This window comes from Choloepus didactylus, chromosome 9 (assembly GCF_015220235.1).
Source record: "Choloepus didactylus isolate mChoDid1 chromosome 9, mChoDid1.pri, whole genome shotgun sequence".
Taxonomy (NCBI): domain Eukaryota; kingdom Metazoa; phylum Chordata; class Mammalia; order Pilosa; family Megalonychidae; genus Choloepus; species Choloepus didactylus.
Genome location: NC_051315.1, coordinates 58,359,928 through 58,379,552, shown reverse-complemented (window position 1 = coordinate 58,379,552; position 19,625 = coordinate 58,359,928). Strand labels below are relative to the sequence as shown.

The 19,625-nt window shown below is 37.2% G+C and overlaps 1 protein-coding gene across 3 annotated transcripts in view; it reads left to right on the top strand.

Annotated features, from left to right (window-relative positions):
- Positions 1-19,625, top strand: part of LRP2 (LDL receptor related protein 2) — a 140,350-nt gene that overhangs the window by 45,636 nt on the left and 75,089 nt on the right. For all 3 annotated transcript variants that reach the window (XM_037848924.1, XM_037848923.1, XM_037848926.1), the window contains exons 10-20: positions 2,882-3,010; positions 3,540-3,709; positions 5,932-6,155; positions 7,538-7,744; positions 8,567-8,769; positions 9,957-10,097; positions 10,980-11,183; positions 13,224-13,416; positions 14,567-14,692; positions 15,230-15,360; positions 19,084-19,221. In XM_037848924.1, coding sequence (XP_037704852.1) covers positions 2,882-3,010; positions 3,540-3,709; positions 5,932-6,155; positions 7,538-7,744; positions 8,567-8,769; positions 9,957-10,097; positions 10,980-11,183; positions 13,224-13,416; positions 14,567-14,692; positions 15,230-15,360; positions 19,084-19,221 — 1,866 coding nt within the window. The remainder of the gene's footprint in view (positions 1-2,881; positions 3,011-3,539; positions 3,710-5,931; positions 6,156-7,537; positions 7,745-8,566; positions 8,770-9,956; positions 10,098-10,979; positions 11,184-13,223; positions 13,417-14,566; positions 14,693-15,229; positions 15,361-19,083; positions 19,222-19,625) is intronic.

Here is a 19,625-nt window from a genome sequence, read left to right as displayed (position 1 = left end):
CCCCAGATGTTGATAATTCAGAAATTTCTTAGGATATCTGTTTTCTTTGGATATTCTTTAGAAATTTGAAATTCTTCCAGGCCTCCCAAATAAAAAAAAGATGGTAAAAATATTGAATTTGTTTAAATATAATGAAGTAATTCATTCTTAGTCTCAGCTCATGGCTTTCAACTTCTTTATACTTTATCAAATATGGTTGATCTTAATATCTACTCGGAGTCAAAAAAAAGAAAAAAAAACTGGTAATACCAGGAATAAACTCTGGTTTGCAAATTATGCTTGGTATTCCTTCTCCATCTATTTCTCAGTGTTACTGTTTTCAACAACACACGTTAAGATAAAGTGATTTAGCCAAGTCAGCCTGAGAGATCACAGAGAGAACTTTGAACTATTTAAGAAAACTCCCCCAATTTTTCATTTCAAAACACTTTGTAAATAAAATGTGATCTGTAACATTAAAGGAGATTGCAGGATTTTTTTTTGTGTTTTATTATTATTATTGGCAACACATTCAAGTAATTTAGAAACGAATGTCTTCTCATTTATTTGGTGGCTTTCCAGTTTTGGCTTCCTGCCTGTGCTTCCTGGCATCCTTCCGAGTGGTACTCATCGGTGGGGTGAGGCTGCTCCTTTGTCTTTGGCAAATGTCAGGCTTCTCTACCCTCCCCTTGACTGCCACCCAGCTGTCAATCCTATTTCCAGTCTTTTAGTTCTCTAGGCATTTCCCTTTTCTCTTAGTAGAAAAGAAATTCTAATAGAAATACCAGAAGCCACATTCTCAGAATTACCTCAGCTTTTCTGACCCCGATTTCCAAACAGGAGTTGTGGTTGGGCTGTCTTGCAGTTTGAACTCAATAAGCTGTGACAACTTTTCAGTAAAAGTGATTTGCTCTTTCAGAATCCTTGATTCAGTTTTGTATAATCCAAGAGCTGTTCTCAGTGTCTTTTCCACCCTAGAGGCCTGATATGGCTTGTGAGGAGGCTTGGGTTATACTTCCAAGTGTCTAGAGCTTCGTAGATGCTTGAAGTTGCAGTGGCCTGGAACCATTAACAAGTTTATTGTTTTATAAAATTTTACATTTAACCCATTATTGAATGTAATATAGAAAATTTCATTATTACGTTGTGCACAAGATAAATTTCAGGATTTATAAAATTACCAGTTCATGATACATTGCATGTTTGTGGTCTGATAATAGCATTCTAGTTCCATAATGGATGCCTGACCTTTTGGTACAGACAATCTCAAAAATTCAAAAGTCTGCATTTGAGGGCTTTTGCAAACAGGAGGCCCCCCTGCCACCTCCAGAGACATTTTCTTTGAGCTTTCCTGCCCTTCGAAAATGTGTCATTTGAAAGTGGGTTAACACTTGTTTCACCTGATTGTTGTTTTGGTTGGGTCTTTCAAGCATGTAACAGTTACATTCTGTACCCTTCTGCATGGCTGACTCATTACAGAGGCTTCAGGTGTTGGAAAACTATGCAACGTTTATCCTCTTAGACATTGCAACAGTAATCAAGAAAAAAGTTGAATAATCCTGACACAAAATCTTGTGTCTTTCTACCATTCATCTGCCTCTGGTAGTCTTGACCTGGCAGTGGAAACTCTGTGGCATGCTGCAGTGGTTTATTGGGTTTATTATTAAGGGTTTATGGTTTAGTGACAGGATATGGTATTAGTTGACAGAATTACATTGCAGTGCAGAGTTAGGGCAGGAAGTTCATTCCACCTGGTCTAGATGAATCATAGGGTATCCAAAGGTTTTTTTTTTATTTATTTCCAAAGTAGCAATTGATGGTAAGAGGGGACAGAATAAAAAGAAAAGAAAAACAGATAAAGGTAGCCAGGAGGAGAGGAGAAAGGAATATAAAGCAAAGTTTCAGAAGATTCTACTATCTTTCTCATAAAAATGAATATTCTGCTCTTATTTTTCTTGCCTTCTCTGTGGATGATGGTCAGCCTTTTATGCCCATCTATTGTTTTACCTTGCCCTGTCTGGATTGGATTAGCTTTTTGTTGTTGATATGGTCCTTGGAATGAAAGATATACTGGCCCATGTTGTTATTTTTGGTCAAGAGGAAACACTGGAGCCATGAGCTTAGTGTCCGGACCTCCTTGGGCTTTTCTAGTTGGGGAGTCCTGGGACAGTGTGGGGGAGTCACAACTCTGACATTTGCTGCAAATGCAATGAGACCTAAAAATCTGGAGCATTTCCTGAAGCCAGAGGAACCCTTAGATAAAGGTTGTAGAGGTCAGCCTCCCAGGGAAGAGCGCAGGATAGAGGATGATTGAAAGTGGACATGGACATGACGGGCAATGAATAAGCAGAAGAGGTTATGAGTTTTAGATGTCACCTTTGCAGACACTTTACACTTTATTGAAGTCACTGATTTTTGTTTTCTTTTGGGAATGGGTATAAGACAGTTCCTACTTTATTTTTAAAAGTAATGCTTTCCAATAGAACTTCTAATCTATGCTCTTCCATATGGTAACCACTAATCATTATGTGGCTGTTGAACATTTGAAATCATTATTATTAGTGTAAACATAATTTAAATAGCCACTGTGGTCTAGTGTCTACCATATTGGGAGGCAGTTTTGAAGGGAAGCATATTAATCAGAATTTAGACATTTCAATAATTAAAATGCAATACCACAGGACTCTGAATCCAGGCAGCCTTGTGCATCTTCTGTACAGTCATCCTTCATGCAGAGTGTGAAAACTTATTTAGCGCGCTTGGGTTTTCCCTTTTATTAAGATGCCTACCACCAGAGGACACTTATTTAGAACATAAGCGTCACCACATTCCTGTCCATGATGTGTCCATCAGTGCTCATGCTAGTAAACATGATTTCAAATGTTTATTTCCTGTGTGGCAGATTTTAATGATTGCCAGATATGGGGGGTTTGTGACCAGATTTGTGAAGACCGTGTTGGCCATCACCAGTGCCGCTGTGTAGAAGGATATATCTTGGAGCATCAGCGGTATTGCAGAGCTCATTCTTCCTGTGAGTATATTATGCACATGAATCGGATCTCTGATCAGTAAACTAATATCCTCCTTCCATAGCACATGGCAAGAGAAATCTCAGCATTTATGCTAGCATTTTGTCATCACAAATGGAGTGGCTCTGGTATTTACCTATTGCCAAGAAGGATGGGTCAACATTAATCTCATCCTTTGATTATCAAGGGCCACTTTGTGGATTAATGATGACCATTAGTAGTATTTTTTTACTGGTTGCTTGTTCACCTTGGGGTTTCACTGTTTTGTCTACATTTGACTGACTTTTCAATTAATTTACCTACCACAAATATAGGTGATCTATCTATAGAAATAAATTTGGCATTGTTTATGCACAACAATGTCATGGGGAGAAGTCTGCTAAAAAAATGGGACCCAGTGGATTTGCCCCCATGGATTCTGAGTAATGTCTCTGCTAATGCCCACAATGTGTGCCATGAATGGCCCATTTGAAGATGGCACCATCATTGCTCACCTCAGGGACTGTTAATGCTTTTCTTTTTCACATTTAGCTGGCGAGGCCACTGTCATCTTCTCCAATGGTCAGGATTTACTAGTTGGTAATATTCAAGGAAATAGCTTCCAGGTCCTGGTACATCCTGAAGGTCGTGGAAAGGCTGTGGGTGTGGATTTTCACTACGACCTCCGAAAGGTCTTTTGGACAGACGTCATGAGAGGAAAGGTAAATGGAAATTTCAGTACCTAGCTTGGAGCTGAATAGAACCATAAGCACAATGTGTTGATAGCTTTTCATTTTTCCCGGAGTAGAGGGGAAAGTTTCTTTGTTTTCTTACAAAAAAGGCCCTTGAGATATTTTATGTTAATCAGCACCTTTTCCAGGCTATACTATTACATGTGACCTATTAAACAAAGCAGTCTATTATATGGATTAGCCTGGAGCAACTTTTAATTTTATTCGAAATGGAGTCCAAAAGCCTAATTAAAAGAAATAGTAGACATTCTTTCCAAACTGGATGGATATTTGGTAGTCATTTTTGAAACTTGATCATTTAAAATGTAAAAAGTACCCTGCTTTTGTGGATGATAAAAATCGGATTTTCCTTGCGTTCTCTAATGGAACTATAATTGAGGTCTGCATAACGAATATTGACAGTATTTTGTTTAACGGCCAAAATTTTGTTACAGTGTCTTATTTGGAAAGCATGGTGGATCTAATTTCAACATAGTAGCAATACTCCTAAAGATTTATGGAATTTTATTTCTTTCTGTTACATTTCCTTGTATCATTAATAAAGTTCTTATTCATCCATATGATAACTTGCATAACATTTCTAAAAATTTGATTACAGTTAAAAAACAAACCAACACCTCTACCAGAAAAAAACCATGTGCTTAAATTAAACCTTTCAGGGAAACACATGGTAGAGAATTAGGTCAGTTCCCCCTACCCTGTTTTTGTTTGAGAAGTTGTAGGTTTACAAAAAAATCATGCCTACTTATATCATTCTATTAATAACACTTTGCCTTAGTGTTGTGTATTTGTTAAAATTCATGAAAGAACATTTTTATAGTTGTACTACTAACTGCAGTTCATTGTGTACAATATAATTGTACTGTGTTGATACCCTTTTTATGCCAATCATTGGTCACTTTTCTTTGTGTCGTTAGTTTTATTGTTGTCTCAGAGAAGTTAGATGGGGATAAGGTCTCTCAGGTAAGAGAACTTAGACATGAATAATATATTTATTAACATTGTCAAAAGGACAACATTGGTGACCTAAATTATGAGGCTACATGGCCACCTCAAAAGATGAATTCAAGAAAAATTATTCCAGTTGTTTCTGTGGCCAGACTAGAGTTTAGGTGCTTTTTTCCCTCCCGCTAGGATATAGGTCCAAGCCTAGTCTTCAGCCTCCCACCAGGTGATGTAAAGGAGAGGAACGGGCTGTGCCCTCAGCCCCGCACTTGGTAGGAGGGGTGGTGGTTGTGCTGAGCTCCATCTGAAGGGAGCATTCTCTGCTCACTCTAGCCCACTGCTGCCAAGTACTAATGAAGCCCGGTATTCCCAGATCTTTTAAAGCTAGAAATTAAGAAACACTGAAAGTAGGTCAGGGTGAGAATGGAGATAGGTGGGGTGGCTTTTTGTCTGGTACTTGTAAAATCTTAAATGTCTTGAAGCTTGAGACAGCCCTCCCTCTTGGAGAAGCCTGACTGTATAGGACCAGACTGGTTTTCACCCATTGCTCTTGCCAGACTTCACGAATGGTGGAACGCTGATGCCTCAGATGCCTTCCCCACCTCCATTAGCTTTACAGCATACACTGGCTGAGGCTCTGTTGGTTGAAGATGCTAGGATTTTAACTTTTTTTTTAGGAAATACATAGACCCTAGCATGATTGTATTGATTTTTAGGTCCTTGGAAATGCAAAATATGTCTGTGTCTCGAGGCTAGAGGTTTGGAGGCGAGGCTCTGGAGTTAGGGAGACCTGCATACAATTCCTGATTCCACCACATCTTAGATGGCTGCTGCTGCTTCTCCTTCTTCTTCTTCTTCTTCTTCTTCTCCTTCTTCTTCTCCTTCTCCTTCTCCTTCATTTTAATAATGTTACCTATAGCCCATCATTTACAATAGAGTTCATTGTGTTGTATAGTCCTATGTTTTTCAATTTTTATTCTAGTAACATATATGGCCTAAAAATTTCCCTCTATATATACGACCTGAAATTTCATCCTGAGCTGTTTGTTTCCTTATCTGTAATTTCACCTCTGCATGTAGTCGTTTTTCCCAGTAAGCCATGATGGAAATAGAAAGTCTCCAGTGATTTTATTTACTTTTAGGTCCAGATGAATGATTTCTACAAAAAAGTGTACAAGAAGTGTAGGAAAACAGTGCCCTCATTTAGTCATGCTTATTAAGTGTCGTAATTTTGGTTTTCCATTCAGGTTTTTTCAGTTCATATTAATGGTTTGAATCTCCAAGAAGTCCTCAATGTTTCCGTTGATGCTGCAGAGAATCTGGCTGTGGACTGGGTTAATGATAAACTTTATGTCGTGGAGACTACGGTCGGCCGCATAGATTTAGTAAATTTGGACGGAAGTCACCGAGTTTCCCTCATCACTGAAAATTTGAGGCAGCCTAGAGGAATCGCCTTAGACCCAACTGTTGGGTAAGTGATGTGTAAACATACCGATCCTTTTTTTTGGAGTTTTATGTCTCCCCCTAAACATTGACCATCCATTTGATTTCTGATTTCTTATGGGCTCTGTACTCTAGAATGCCTCTACTGATAGCAGCTCTAAAGAAGTTGAGTAAATATAATCGCAGTTGAGGATAAGTTGTACACCTACTGGTGTACTAAAAATACTTGAGTTTTTGGGGTGTGAGTTTTATTCTCATAACCTGGATAGGAGTTTATGAGTATTATTAAAAGTAAATATTTTACTGTTATTAAGATGACAACTCTACCATGAATTGACTGTGAAGTTTTTTAAAGAGGCAAAAGATGTTGGGGTGATTACACTTTCTTATTATAGACTGTGGTTGAGATGTCAACATTAATGTTGCATTACAACTTGTTCAGTGTGAATTAACCCAGCAAGACTGATAATACTTCATATTAGAAGTTTATTGGAGACAGCTTTCTCCTGAACTTTTACACTTAGGTCTTAGAAACCTTGGAAGAAGTTTTGGCTGTTTTAGTGATGGTGAATAATTATTCATTTCTGTTTCATAATATCAGCTGTTCTTTTTGTTGGAAATGATGGAAATATCTTTGGGCTTGATAGCTTAATTTAAAATGGAATGCTTGGGAGGGGCTGGAATGAGAAGATTTATGCTGTATATATGTTTCCACAATTGAAAAAAAAAGACCGTCTAAATAGATAATGACAATTAAATGCCATAGATGATGCTGGATGAGATCTAAGAATAGAGGGGAAAAGGCTCAAAAGGACACAATTGGGACATAAGAAAAAAAATGAAATATACAATGTAAGCTTTATATGAATGTTAAATTTCTTGAACTTCTTAACCTACACTTAATATGATTACATAAATGAATATTCTTGTTCATAAGAAATATATATGTGAATTATATTATTTGTTCAAGGGTGTGTGCAACTTGCTCTTATATGTTCGGAAGACATATAAGACATATAAGACAGGGAGGGAAAGAAAGAAATGGTAAAGGGACAAAATATTAAAGTTGGTAGATCGGGATATCGGTGGAGGGGGGTTGGGGTATGCTGTTCTGTGTATGGGGTTTGTATTATTTTTGCAACTGTTACTGTAAGTTTGAATTTATTTCAACATAAAAACTAAAAAAAATGTATTTGTAATTTTTCTTGGTGTAAAAGTTAAAGATGAAGGTAGGGAAGACGCCATATTAGTGTGCTTTTAAGAGTTGCTGTTTGGAATCCTTAATTCTCCTGATTGGCCCTCATGATCTCATGGGTTTTGCACAATTTTTCCTTTGAAAAACTACCACAGTTACTAATCAACCATGAAATAACAGGCCCTTTTGTGTTTTTTTTTTTTTTTTTTTTGTAGATATTTATTTTTCTCAGATTGGCAGAGTCTTTCTGGGAACCCTAAGGTGGAAAGGGCTTTCATGGATGGCTCCAACCGTAAAGATTTGGTAAAAACAAAGCTGGGATGGCCTGCTGGGATAACTGTGGATATAGTATCAAAACGGGTTTATTGGGTTGATGCCCGCTTTGATTACATTGACACTGTGACTTATGATGGACTTCAAAGGTAAGAGGTTTTTTTTTTTTCTTTTTTTTTAATGGCTTTATAAATTTGCAAGCCAGTGCCTAAAATTGAGAGGGAGATAGAAAGATAATGCTTTCTTGGTTGACTTTACAGCTTTAACGACCTTTGTATTTTCATTTGCCTTGAAGTGACCTGTTCTGAGTTTTGTTAGCTTTTCTTGTGCTCCATAATAGCACACACCGGATATTACATAGAGCATTTATTCTTTGATTTCTTCTCTCCAGCCTCTCCCTCTATTCCAGATGAAGCATTAATTCCCGAGATCTTTATTCTTTCTTTCCAGGGATTACTTTATCTTTATAATATATCTTTATATAATTTATCTTTAGAATATATTATACTTTTGTCTTCTAGTCTGATTAGAGCTAACTAAAATTGCTTAAGACGTGTTCTTTAAATTTTGTTCAAAAGGATTCAGTGAATATGCTGTCTTGTTTGCAATATTTTCCTCTTTATCATTTTGGTTAAATGAAGTGATTGGATATTAAAACCATGACTTTCTATCAATGAAACTTGTTCCCACTGTGAGAACACTTAGTGAATTCATCACAGCAGGGGGAAAAATTGAAAGATCTAGTGCAAGCTAGAGGATTAATTGGTCCTGGAATATGTCTCCAGAGTCTTTTCCCAGCTTCAACATGAAAATCCTTCTATCAAATGTAGTTGGAACACATGCATCTTAAAATATTTGTAACACAAAATTAGCTTTTTGGTATTTAATTGAACTGACTCCAACTTTAGTAAAGATAAAAAATGATAAGAAAAAACAAATTGTATAATATATGCATATATTTCTTTTAACAGGAAGACAGTTGTTCAAGGAGGCTCTGCCATTGCTCATCCCTTTGGAATAAGCCTGTTTGAAGGGCATGTGTTCTTTACCGACTGGACAAAGATGGCTGTGTTGAAGGCAAACAAGTTCAGGGACACCAGTCCCCAAGTGTACCACCAGTCTACCCTGCAACCTTATGGAGTGACTGTTTACCATGCCCTCAGGCAGCCTCGTGGTAAGCCCCCGGCACAATGGATACTATGCTTGATATTGAACTTGGTAGAAAGGTTTTCTCAAAGCTACGGAGGTTAGCGATGAGGGATCTCATGAGATTTGCTTGGAATTCGCAGATGTATCAAGAGTTATCCAGAGAGGTAAACACTGAAATTGGCATTGGAAATGATGAACATTCTGGTGATATTGAGTAAAAATGTCAGATCTAGAGGAAATTTTACAGACCATAAATATTGTTTGGCATGTGCAGTATGCCAGGTACTGTTTAGATGCTGTTTAGCAGCAAGCAAAAACAAACCAAAAATATCTATACTTAGTCTACTGGGAGTACCCATTTTAGGCACTTGTATAGACGCTACACGTGTTCTCTGGTGTGCATTAAATCTGTCATAGGCCAGCTGGGTTTGGTGTCTCTGGCTGGTTACTTATGTTTAGTCTTCTGTTATTGTTAAGTAAGTTGTTTGTGTTTCAAGTTTTAAATTAAGCCACATATGTAGGTCTGCAATTGTTTGTTGTGTTGATAGAAAATTTAATATTGGTGAACAGTGATTTAGGGAAAAGGCAGGTTTATATTGTGAGATGGATTGTTTTATGATGATGAAAAAAAAAACCCCCAATGATGATCAACCTCTGAAGCATTTAGGTCATTATTCTTTAAGTACTCATCTAGTAGAACCTGATCTTGCTCCACCTCATAACTTTTTCCCATTATTTGCTCAGAATGATTTCTGGCTGCTTCTGCAAATCAATCCCCCCGAGAAGCTGTTTAGCTGCGAAATAATCATGGGCAAGTTATCTAACTTTTCAGAGCCTTAGTTTCCTCTTCTGTAAAATTATGATGTTAGTGAATGTAAGTTGGCTTTCTCACCAAGTTAACATCTAGTGAGTGATAGCGGTTATAGTATTATATCTTACTAATGGTAAAAGTAGCATTACATTTTTTTTTTCTTGGTCACTGAGAATAGAAGGCATAATTCTTGTGGGGAGAGAACTCCCAAAGTTATTCATTTATGGATGTTTGGTTTGTTGACAACACCAGTTTGAGTGGATAGAAGTGCAGCTATGAAATTTGGAGGGCAAATGCAGACAGGCATTTGAACAGGAATCTAGGTTTAAATTGACTTCAGCACTTTTTGCATAATTATATATTTCTAGCTGAGATTTAACTCTGTGCATTTTTTCCTCCAGTTAGAAATCCATGTGAAAATAACAATGGAGGTTGTGAACAGGTGTGTGTCCTCAGCCATATAACAGATAATAATGGTTTGGGTTACCGCTGCAGGTGTAAAATTGGCTTTGAACTGGCTGGGGATAATCACCGCTGTGTTGGTAAGAAGTCAGTTTGGACTGTTCTTCTGCTTGCCCCTACTTAGGCTTCTCCTTTTCTGTTTTCCCTGCAGCTTTCTGTCTCCTTCCCTTGACACATAGAACTGGGATTGAAGCTGTAAATTTCTGTCCTTTGGAACTGCCCCTTGGCTTTCTGGTCTGGGTTCTTTCTGTCCCATGTATACCTTTTCCACTTTTGTGGGAAATATTTCCCATTACTTTTAGAGGCTTCTCCTAGGCTACCACCTTTGATCAAGGTAATTACATCTTAATCTCAAAGTAAACATTTGAGCATTGAGGTGGCTCAGCTTCTCATCTAGTTTTTCACTTCAGTTCTGAGCTCTCTATCCTTCTTTCCTCCTGGTTGCTTATACATCGACTGATAACATAATTAGGCCATTGCCTTTGGTATTAGCTATGTTTAATGCTATGGTATATAGCTGTTATACCTATATAATATATAAAATATATAAAATATAACCTATATATATATATATATAACCAAATTATCTACTATAGCTAATATATATCTAATTATAATTAGTGAACTTCGGTCTTTTCCTGTTCTTCTCCTTTCCTCCCTTCCCTTCTTTCCATCCTAAGCAATTTACCTGGTTGCTGTTAAATTCTTTTTTTCCCCAGATTTATATCTCAAAATTAACATAACTTAGAAATTTTCATAGGGTTATCATGGAGTACTATTTTAGAAATTAAGCACATGCACATCATCTTCAGGATAAAATTTTCAGGAAGATTCTAAAACGTGTATCACCTTATCCTTTTTCTTCCCTTCCCCTCATTCTTTCTAACTATAAGGTAACATTCTGGGGAGGGAGGGTGAGAACCATGCCTGTGGCTGACCGTACTGCGTTCCACTTTCTACAGCTGTTAAGAACTTCCTGTTGTTTTCATCTAAAATGTCTGTTCGTGGGATCCCATTCAGCACTTACCGTAATGAAGACGTCATGATTCCTGTGACGGAAAGTCCTTCTTTATTTGTTGGGATTGATTTTTGTGCCGAGATGAACTCTGTCTTTTTTTCGGATAGACTAGGAGACGTTATTGCTAAACAAAAGACTGATGGCACAGGTGAGGAAGGATTTTTTTTTGCATGTGTACATGTGTTGCCTGTGAATAATATTAATAATTTATTCAGTAAAACTGCATCCACTTCTTTTACTAAATTTGGAAAAGAAAATCTATTGCTTATGAATTAAGATAATGACAGCTGACATTAACATATCAGTGGCAAGTGTATGAAAGCTGTGAGTGGGTTGATTGGCCATATTCGAGCATGCAGATGACTTCTCTTTAGGGATGCTGGAACATCAGGCAATGGCTGGGCTGGCTTCCTGTAAGAAAGAGTGATCTAGATATTCGGTAGCAGAGTTCACTGTATTGCTGAGCATATTCATGGCGGGTTCTTACTTGCCTCATAGAGGATGGTGGGAAACCACTGGGTGGGATCCAGTAAGTTGATTTCACAATCACTGATGAATTTTGAAAAAGAAAAAAAATTGGCAGCCAATATGATTTTGAGGGCTGCCCAGGCATCGACTGCCTGGCTTTGAATCCTTTCTTCCCACATTTCCTATTTGGGTAAACTGGGGCAAAATACTTAATCTCCTTTTCCACTCTCTATTGTCCTCCAAGCAAGTGGGACTCTAGCTGTTGCTGAGGGGAGACTTTTCCAGGGGCTGTCCTGCCATGCTGATGATATCACCTCTCTTTTTCTTTCCTTTTGTTGCTTTAGGAATAAAACCATTATTTGACACAAGATCCTGAAGATGCTACCCTATGTTTTCTTCTAGGAGTTTTATAGTTATGGTTCTTAGATTTATTATGTCTATGATCCACTTTGAGTTGATTTTTATATATAGTGTAAGGGTTCACCTTCACACTTGGGCATCTGGTTTCCCCATTACCATTTGTTGAAGAGACTATTCCTTCCCCATTGCATGGACATGGCACCCTTGTCAAAAATCAATTTAGCCATAAATGTGAGGCTTTATTTCTGAGGGTTTTTTTGGTCTGTTCTTATGCCAGTACTATGCTGTGGCTTTGTAATACATTTTAAAACTTATTACAAGAAGTATGAGTGTTCCAACTTTGTTCCTCTTTTTCAAGATGGCCCCTTACCCTTCATATAAATTTGATTGGCTTTTCCATTTCTGTGAAGAAGGCTGTAAAGAAGGAAATTTGATTGGATTGCGTTGAATCTGTAAATTGCTTTGGGTAGAAATGGCATCTTAACAATATTTAGTCCATGAACATGCATGTCTTTCCATTTATTTAGGGTATCTTTTAGCAACGTCTTCTTGTGTTCTGCATACAAGTCCTTTACATCCTTAGTTAGACATCCCTAGATTTATTCCTAAATTTGGGAAATCTTGCCATACCTTCATCTTGCCATATGCTCTCGTGCCATCTTGTACATACCTCCATCACAGGACCCATTACTGTGAGCCTAATCGCCCCCATTTTCTCTCCCACTCCCCACCTCTTTCTCTATTTGTGAAATAGGAATGGAATCCATGTAATTTACTAGGCCCAATCATTGGCTACCAGTCAGTTCTCAATTCTACTATTATAAGTACTGTTACCATTATTATATTTCCTGAATATTTAGAATGAGGTGTTTACACAAATTCAGATTTCCTGTAGTGGGGGAAAAAGAGAGAAGGAAAGGCATAGAGTAATTTTTTAAAAAAGGAAGTGCTTTTTTTTCTTTCCAGTACCCAGTTCTGCTTCCCTGTTTGGTATTTTTGCTGCAGTTTTCCAAACTTTGCAACCTAGTGGATGTGTAGGACTGAGAGGCAGTAATACCTCAGGGCCATGCCCCTCCCCACTCGTACCTGGTCGTGTCAGCTTTGGGGGTGTTTGTGAGTAGGTGAACCCAGGTATCTCCTCTGCAATGACAATTTTTTCTCACAGGTTGAACAAGGGAGTAAGTGCAAGCCATGCCACCAAAGTTCTATTTTATCAGAATCATAGAATTATCTCAATTGTTGCAGGTTTTTTTGCTGTTTTCCTTGATTTGCTTAAGAATTCCACACATATTACTAAAATATGTGATGAAAAATTTGGTTTTAAGTTTTAAACAAATCACATTTGTGTTTTGATTTATAGGAAGAGAAATTCTCGTACCTAACAGGGTGGACGGTGTTGACAGTCTGTCTTTTGACTGGATTTCAAAGAACCTCTATTGGACAGATTCAATTTATGGTGCTATCAGTGTCCTGAGGCTAGCTGATAAATCGAGACGCACAATAATCCGCCATTTGGATAGTCCACAATCAATTGTAGTTCATCCTATCATGGGGTAAGTGTGTTCATGTTTTCCAAGGATCTTGGAAACTGTATGCCTATTACAGTCATTGAAACGTGATGCCATAGGCTGGAAGCCATCAGGTTGAGTGAAATAAGCCAGACACAGAAGGACAAATATGTATCTGAATATGATTAAAAGGGGAAATGTTAGATTGTAACCTAATTAAAACAGTGTGGTATATCCTGTATCATGATTGTTCTCACAACTTCTCTAAAAAAATGAGTGATGCCATAGGGATTTGAAAAGTTGAGCAAATACATGATTCTGATTGAACTATATATGTTGAAAGTACCTATAATTGTATCCCTTTAGCATAAGCTAAACAATTTTTTCCCCACAATTGCAGAGGACCAAGGAATGTGATTCAGTAAAGAAGGAATGACTATGCAGGAAAGGGTCAAATTAAGCAGCAGTTAGTAGCCAAATTCTGGGACTGCAAAGGCCCCGTGTGTGTAATATATAAAATCTGCCTTTATAGTGTTCCTTTGTATATTTTAAATAAACCATGCACATGCTTTGATTTATAGGAATATACATGATTGCATATTTATTTCCTCTTTTTTAAAATAAACAGTGCATTTTTAAACTGATGATATGAAATTGTATTGCTTTATAGACAGATTTTGAATGTACCTTAACCAAAATGATGCCTTCATTTAAAATCATAGAAAGTTACTACAATTCAATGTGGAATTACATTTCATAATTTTATGACACCATCATCACCATCCATCATCAAAGCATTCTATAACCATTAAGCATTAACTCCCCACCCCCCTGTAAGTGAAATCATGAAATATCTGTCCTTTGCATCTGACTTATTTCACTCAACATAATGTCTTCAAGCTTCACCATGCTTATCTGTTCATTCCTTGATGTCTATTGTGATAACGTACCCTTACTACATATATGGTTTCCAAATATGTTCTCCCATACTGTAGGAAGAATCATGCATAATATCTTTTAGATATCTTGTTTGCCAAATCGTTATTAATATATTTTAATGCTCTTTGTAGAATTAGATCAGCTGTCCCAACCTAAGCCTAATAACATATATAGAAAATGAAATTAGTTCAGCAAGTCTCTGGAGAATTTGTGTTTGTTCTGTGTTAACATCCTTGATTTATTACATCATTTCTAGGTATATATTCTATACTGATTTATTACGTCCTTCTAAAATTGTGAGAGCGTGGAGTGATGGATCTCACTCTTTGCCTATAGTAAACACTACTCTTGGATTGCCCACTGGGTTGGCCATAGATTGGGGGTAAGTAAGATTCATCCCACATTATTGAGTTACCATTCATATTGTGCTCATATTGAACACATATGAGGCATACTAGGGTTGTATGAGGGAGTGAGGGATGGTTCTACATACCTTCAGAAGTTTATTAATAGGAGTTAAGAGAGATATGTAGAATGAACACAAGCACAGTTGACCATTTATTGTTCAGACCAAACTAATGCATTCATAAATATTCTGAGAAAATTGCTAGGGAACCAGAATTACAGAAGTTTGTAGGAGGTAAGTATGGTGGTGGTGAGTTGTGAACTGCATTAGAAGTAGGATAGCTCACGTATAACTCTTATAGGGAAAATCTTGAGAATAGGATATTAAATATCAAAATGAAAAGAACTGCAGTGAGTTTTGAACTGGTTGCTCTTGGTTGGTCAGGTTTGTGGATTGAGCTGTAGGCCATATGTTCATGCAGTTTACCTTGCATCTGAGCCACTTCTGTTCCATCTGTCAATCTCTCCTTGTTTGTTTCTGTATAACAGATAACTAACTATTTTATTCTTTTAGTGCTTCAAGATTGTACTGGGTGGATGCATTATTTGCTAAAATCGAGCACAGCAACTTCGATGGTTTAGACAGAAAAAGCCTGGGCCCTATAGAGGAGGTGACATATCCATATGGAATTACCATCGTTCAGGGTACGTTTTGAGGCAATAAAAGCGTATGCCGTTTTGGAAGTCCTTATTGACAGTCTCACAATGGTGCTATAGACAATATATTAGTTTTTGTTTTGGGTGCATTTGGATAATAATATATCATGTTTAATACTCATACAGACAGCCATTTGCTGAGTAGGTTATTCAGAACTTTCGCATAGTTGCTTTTGGTTATGTGCATGTCATTCTTGTTTCTTTAAGCATGAGTATCATGATTTACTAAGGACATGGTGCTACTTCAGAACATATGCTGAGAGTTGAGGGTATGGAAATATGTGTTTCTCTCCTTACTCCTGGGAAAGGGTACTTGGGAAATTTGCCCTATTTATAGTGCAATTTTATTGAGATATATTTACATATCATACAATCCATTCAAAGTATTCAGTCAGTGGCTCACAGTATCGTCACATAGTTGTGCATTCATTACCACGATCAACATTTTCAGTATTCCAGGAAGTAAAAAATAAAGAAAAAAAAAGAAAAAAGAAAAAGGAAACACCCAAAACATCCTGTACTCCTTATCCTCCCTATCATTGCTGATTACACATTCCCATGTTTTAACCTGGCTTTCCTTCTGTTGACATATATGACTCTAAACTTCCCCTATCAATCGCATTCACACTCTGTTCAGCACCATTAATTATTTTAACAATATTTTGCTATCATCACCTCTATCCATTTCCACTCATTTATTTTTTCTTTTTTTTTCTTTTTATTGTGAACTTCAACCTAAATACATAACAGTGATAACTTTCAAAGTACAATTTCACAAGTAGTTAGAGAGCAAATCTCAAAAGAATGTCATGGGTTACAATTCCACAACTTCAGCCATTTCTATTACTGTAAAATATACATTCAGAAAGGTGTCATCTCTTGATTTACAGCTCAACAAGCAGTCATGTAGGTAATTTCAAAAATTGTTATGGATTACAGTTCCACAGTTTCATTTCCTTCCTTTTTATGCATTACAAAGTATGTACAGAAAGGTGAAGATGAGCAGCTATAGAGCAAATCCCAAAGGATGCTATAGGCTACAGTTCTACCAAGTCATTTGCCTCCATTCCAGCACCCCAGCATCCAAAAATATATAATTATGTAAAGTTTCAGTATTCATAGACCTTTGTTCAATCTTATCTTGTTTGCTGTTACCCCTTCCCCTCACTTAATCTCTTTCTCCCTCTTCAGGGGTGTCTAGGCAGTGACCACCCTAACTTGTTCATATTGAAAGGGGGTGTTGACATTACAGGGAAAGGGGCCACATTTGATAGTTGATCTTAAAGAGGCTGTTGCCTCTGGGTTTTAGGACTTGTCAGGTATAGGAACACTCTGGTGTATTTAAGTTTCTGAAAGATAAAACTTAGTGAGTGAATCTTTTATAGAATCTCAGGTAGGGACCTAGGTATTTGTGGATTTTTTTTGGTATGGGCATGGCATACTGTAAGCCATTTCCACTCATTTAAATTCAACCTCGTTAAAAATTCGGCACACATTAAGCATCTGCTCCCCAGTTTCTACCCAAATTCTATTTTCTGGTAACCCATATTCTAGCTTTTATCTCTGAGCTTCCTTTATTATAATTAGTTCATATTATTGAGATCATACACTATTTGTCTTTTTGTGACTTACTTCACTCAGCGTTCATCCAGGTCGTCGCATGCTTCAGGACTTCATCCCTTCTCACTGCGGAATAATATTCCATTATATGTATATACATTTTGTTTGTCCATTCATCAGTTGATGGACACTTGGGTTGCTTCCATCTTTTGACAATTGTAAATAATGCCACTATGAACATCGACATGCAAATGTCTGTTTGCGTCCTTGCTTTCATTTTTTCTGGCCATATACTGCTTAGCGGGATTGCAGGATCGATCATAGGCAACTCTATACATCTTCCTGAGGAACTGCCAAATTGTCTTCCACAGCAGCTACACCATTTTACATTCCCACCAGTGGTGAATAAGCATTCCTATTTCTCCACATCCTTTCCAACACTTGTAGTTTCCTGTTTGTTTAACAGCAGCCGCTCCAATAGGTGTGCAATGGTATCTCATTTTGGTTTTATTTTGAATTTCCCTAATAGCTAGTGAAGCTGAGCATCCTTTTATGTGTTTTTTATCTATTTGTATTTCTTCATTGGAAAGATGTCTATTCATGCATTTTTAATTGGTTTATTTGCCTTTTTATTGTTTAGATGTAGGATTTCTTTATATATTCTAGATATCAAACCTGTATCAGGTATGTGGTTTCCAGATATTTTCTCCCATTGAGTTGGCTGCCTTTTCACCCTTTTGAAGTCTTTTGAAGCACAGAAGTTTTCAGTTTTAAGTTTTTTTCTTTCATTGCTTGTGCTTTAGGTATAAGGTCTATTTTTGAATGAGGAGTGAGATAGGGATTGTTTTTCATTCTTTTGGATATCAATATCCAGTTCTCCCAACGCCATTTATTGAAGAGACTGTTCTGTCCCAGTTGAGTGTTTTGACCACTGTAGCTTTTTAATAGCTTTAAAATCAGGAAATGTGAGTCCTCCCATTTCATTCTTCTTTTTCAAGATAGTTTTGGCAACTTGGGGCCCCTTACCCTTCCAAATAAATTTGGTAATTAGTTTTCCATTTATGCATAGTAGGCTATTGGAATTTTGATTGGGATTGCCTGGATTCTGTAGATCTATTTGGGTAGAATTGACATCTTAATGACATTTCACCTTCTAATACATGATGGATGTTTGATTTCTTTTAGCAATGTTTTGTAGTCTTCTGTGTACCAGTCCTTTACATCCTTGGTTAAGGTTATTCCTAGATATTTGATTCTTTTAGTTATTTTTGTGAATGGAATTTTTAAATAAGTTTTACAGATTACATGTATTACACATTTCAATATCACTTGAGGAAACTGAGGCTCAAATACACTTTATTTTCACACTGTTCCTTGGTGTTTACATAAACCTTATCAGATTCCTTGTAGACATTCTTAAACCACGGTATACTCACACAATGACTCCGAAGCTTTTTAAGTCATTGCTTAAGCAAATACTATGCAATTGAAATTTACTGTTTCATGATTTTGAGTCTAGGAGATGTTCAGATCAAGGCATCAAGATGTTTTCTTCCCAAAGACTGGCATTCTGTGCTTGATTGCTGGTGATCCTTGGTCCTTGGCTTCTCTGTTACATGGCAATGCACACTAACAATGCACAGCCTCTCCTGGTCTCTCCATTCTCTTTTCAAGATTCTGTTGACTTTCATCTTCTGGTTTCCCGTGGCTTTCCATCTGAATTTCACTTCAGTAATGGGGTTAATTCTCACCCACAGGATGGGATGGATGTTTTTCTGGGAGTACATAGCTTCAAAACCATCACAGTATTGGTAACTGATGTTAACAACATATGGTTGTTTTTCATCAACAATTTAAAATGATTTAATGCTACTAGTAAAGATTGCTGGGAAGGACCAGCAGGTTAATGCTCTATAGAATAAACCTTTGGAAGTCTAAACCTAATTTTGATAAATGCTATCACAGTACTTACCTGAAGTGCTTACCTGAATCTGCACTCACTACTGTTAAGGTAACAAAAATGGATTACAGAAAACGATCACAGATGCTTATGGTAGAAGATTCTTAAATTTGCAAGAAGCATTAGAGACCTATTGCATTTTCCCAAGTAGGCTGTGACTGAAAATAAAAGTCACCTATTTTTCTTCTTAGACTATGCGTATTTTACTGACTGGAGACTGAAGGCTATTGTTCGAGTTAGGAAAACTGATGGTGGGGCAAGGACCATTATCCGAAGAGACATTGATGAAATCATGCTTGTGAAAGCATATGATGCTAATATCCAGACCGGTGAGTGAGTGTTCCAAATTCTCTTAGACGGATTTATTTATTTGATATGGTTGCTCCTTTTCTCTGTTTTAGTTTCCTAGGCTGCTTAAAGCAGATACCATGAAATGGGTTGCCTTAAGCAATGGAAATTTGTTAGCTTTCCCATTGTCACCCCTCATAAGCTACATTTTTATAAAATTGTCTTCGAGATTCATGGGTTCTGGGTTGTAGTTTGATAGTTTCAGGTATCCACCACCAGCTACCCCAATTCTTTAGAACCTAAAAAGGGTTGTCTAAATTGTGCATAAGAGTGCCCACCAGAGTGACCTCTTGGCTCCTTTTGGAATCTCTCTGCCACTGAAGCTTATTTCATTTCCTTTCACATCCCCCTTTTGATCAAGAAGATGTTCTCCGTCCCACAATGC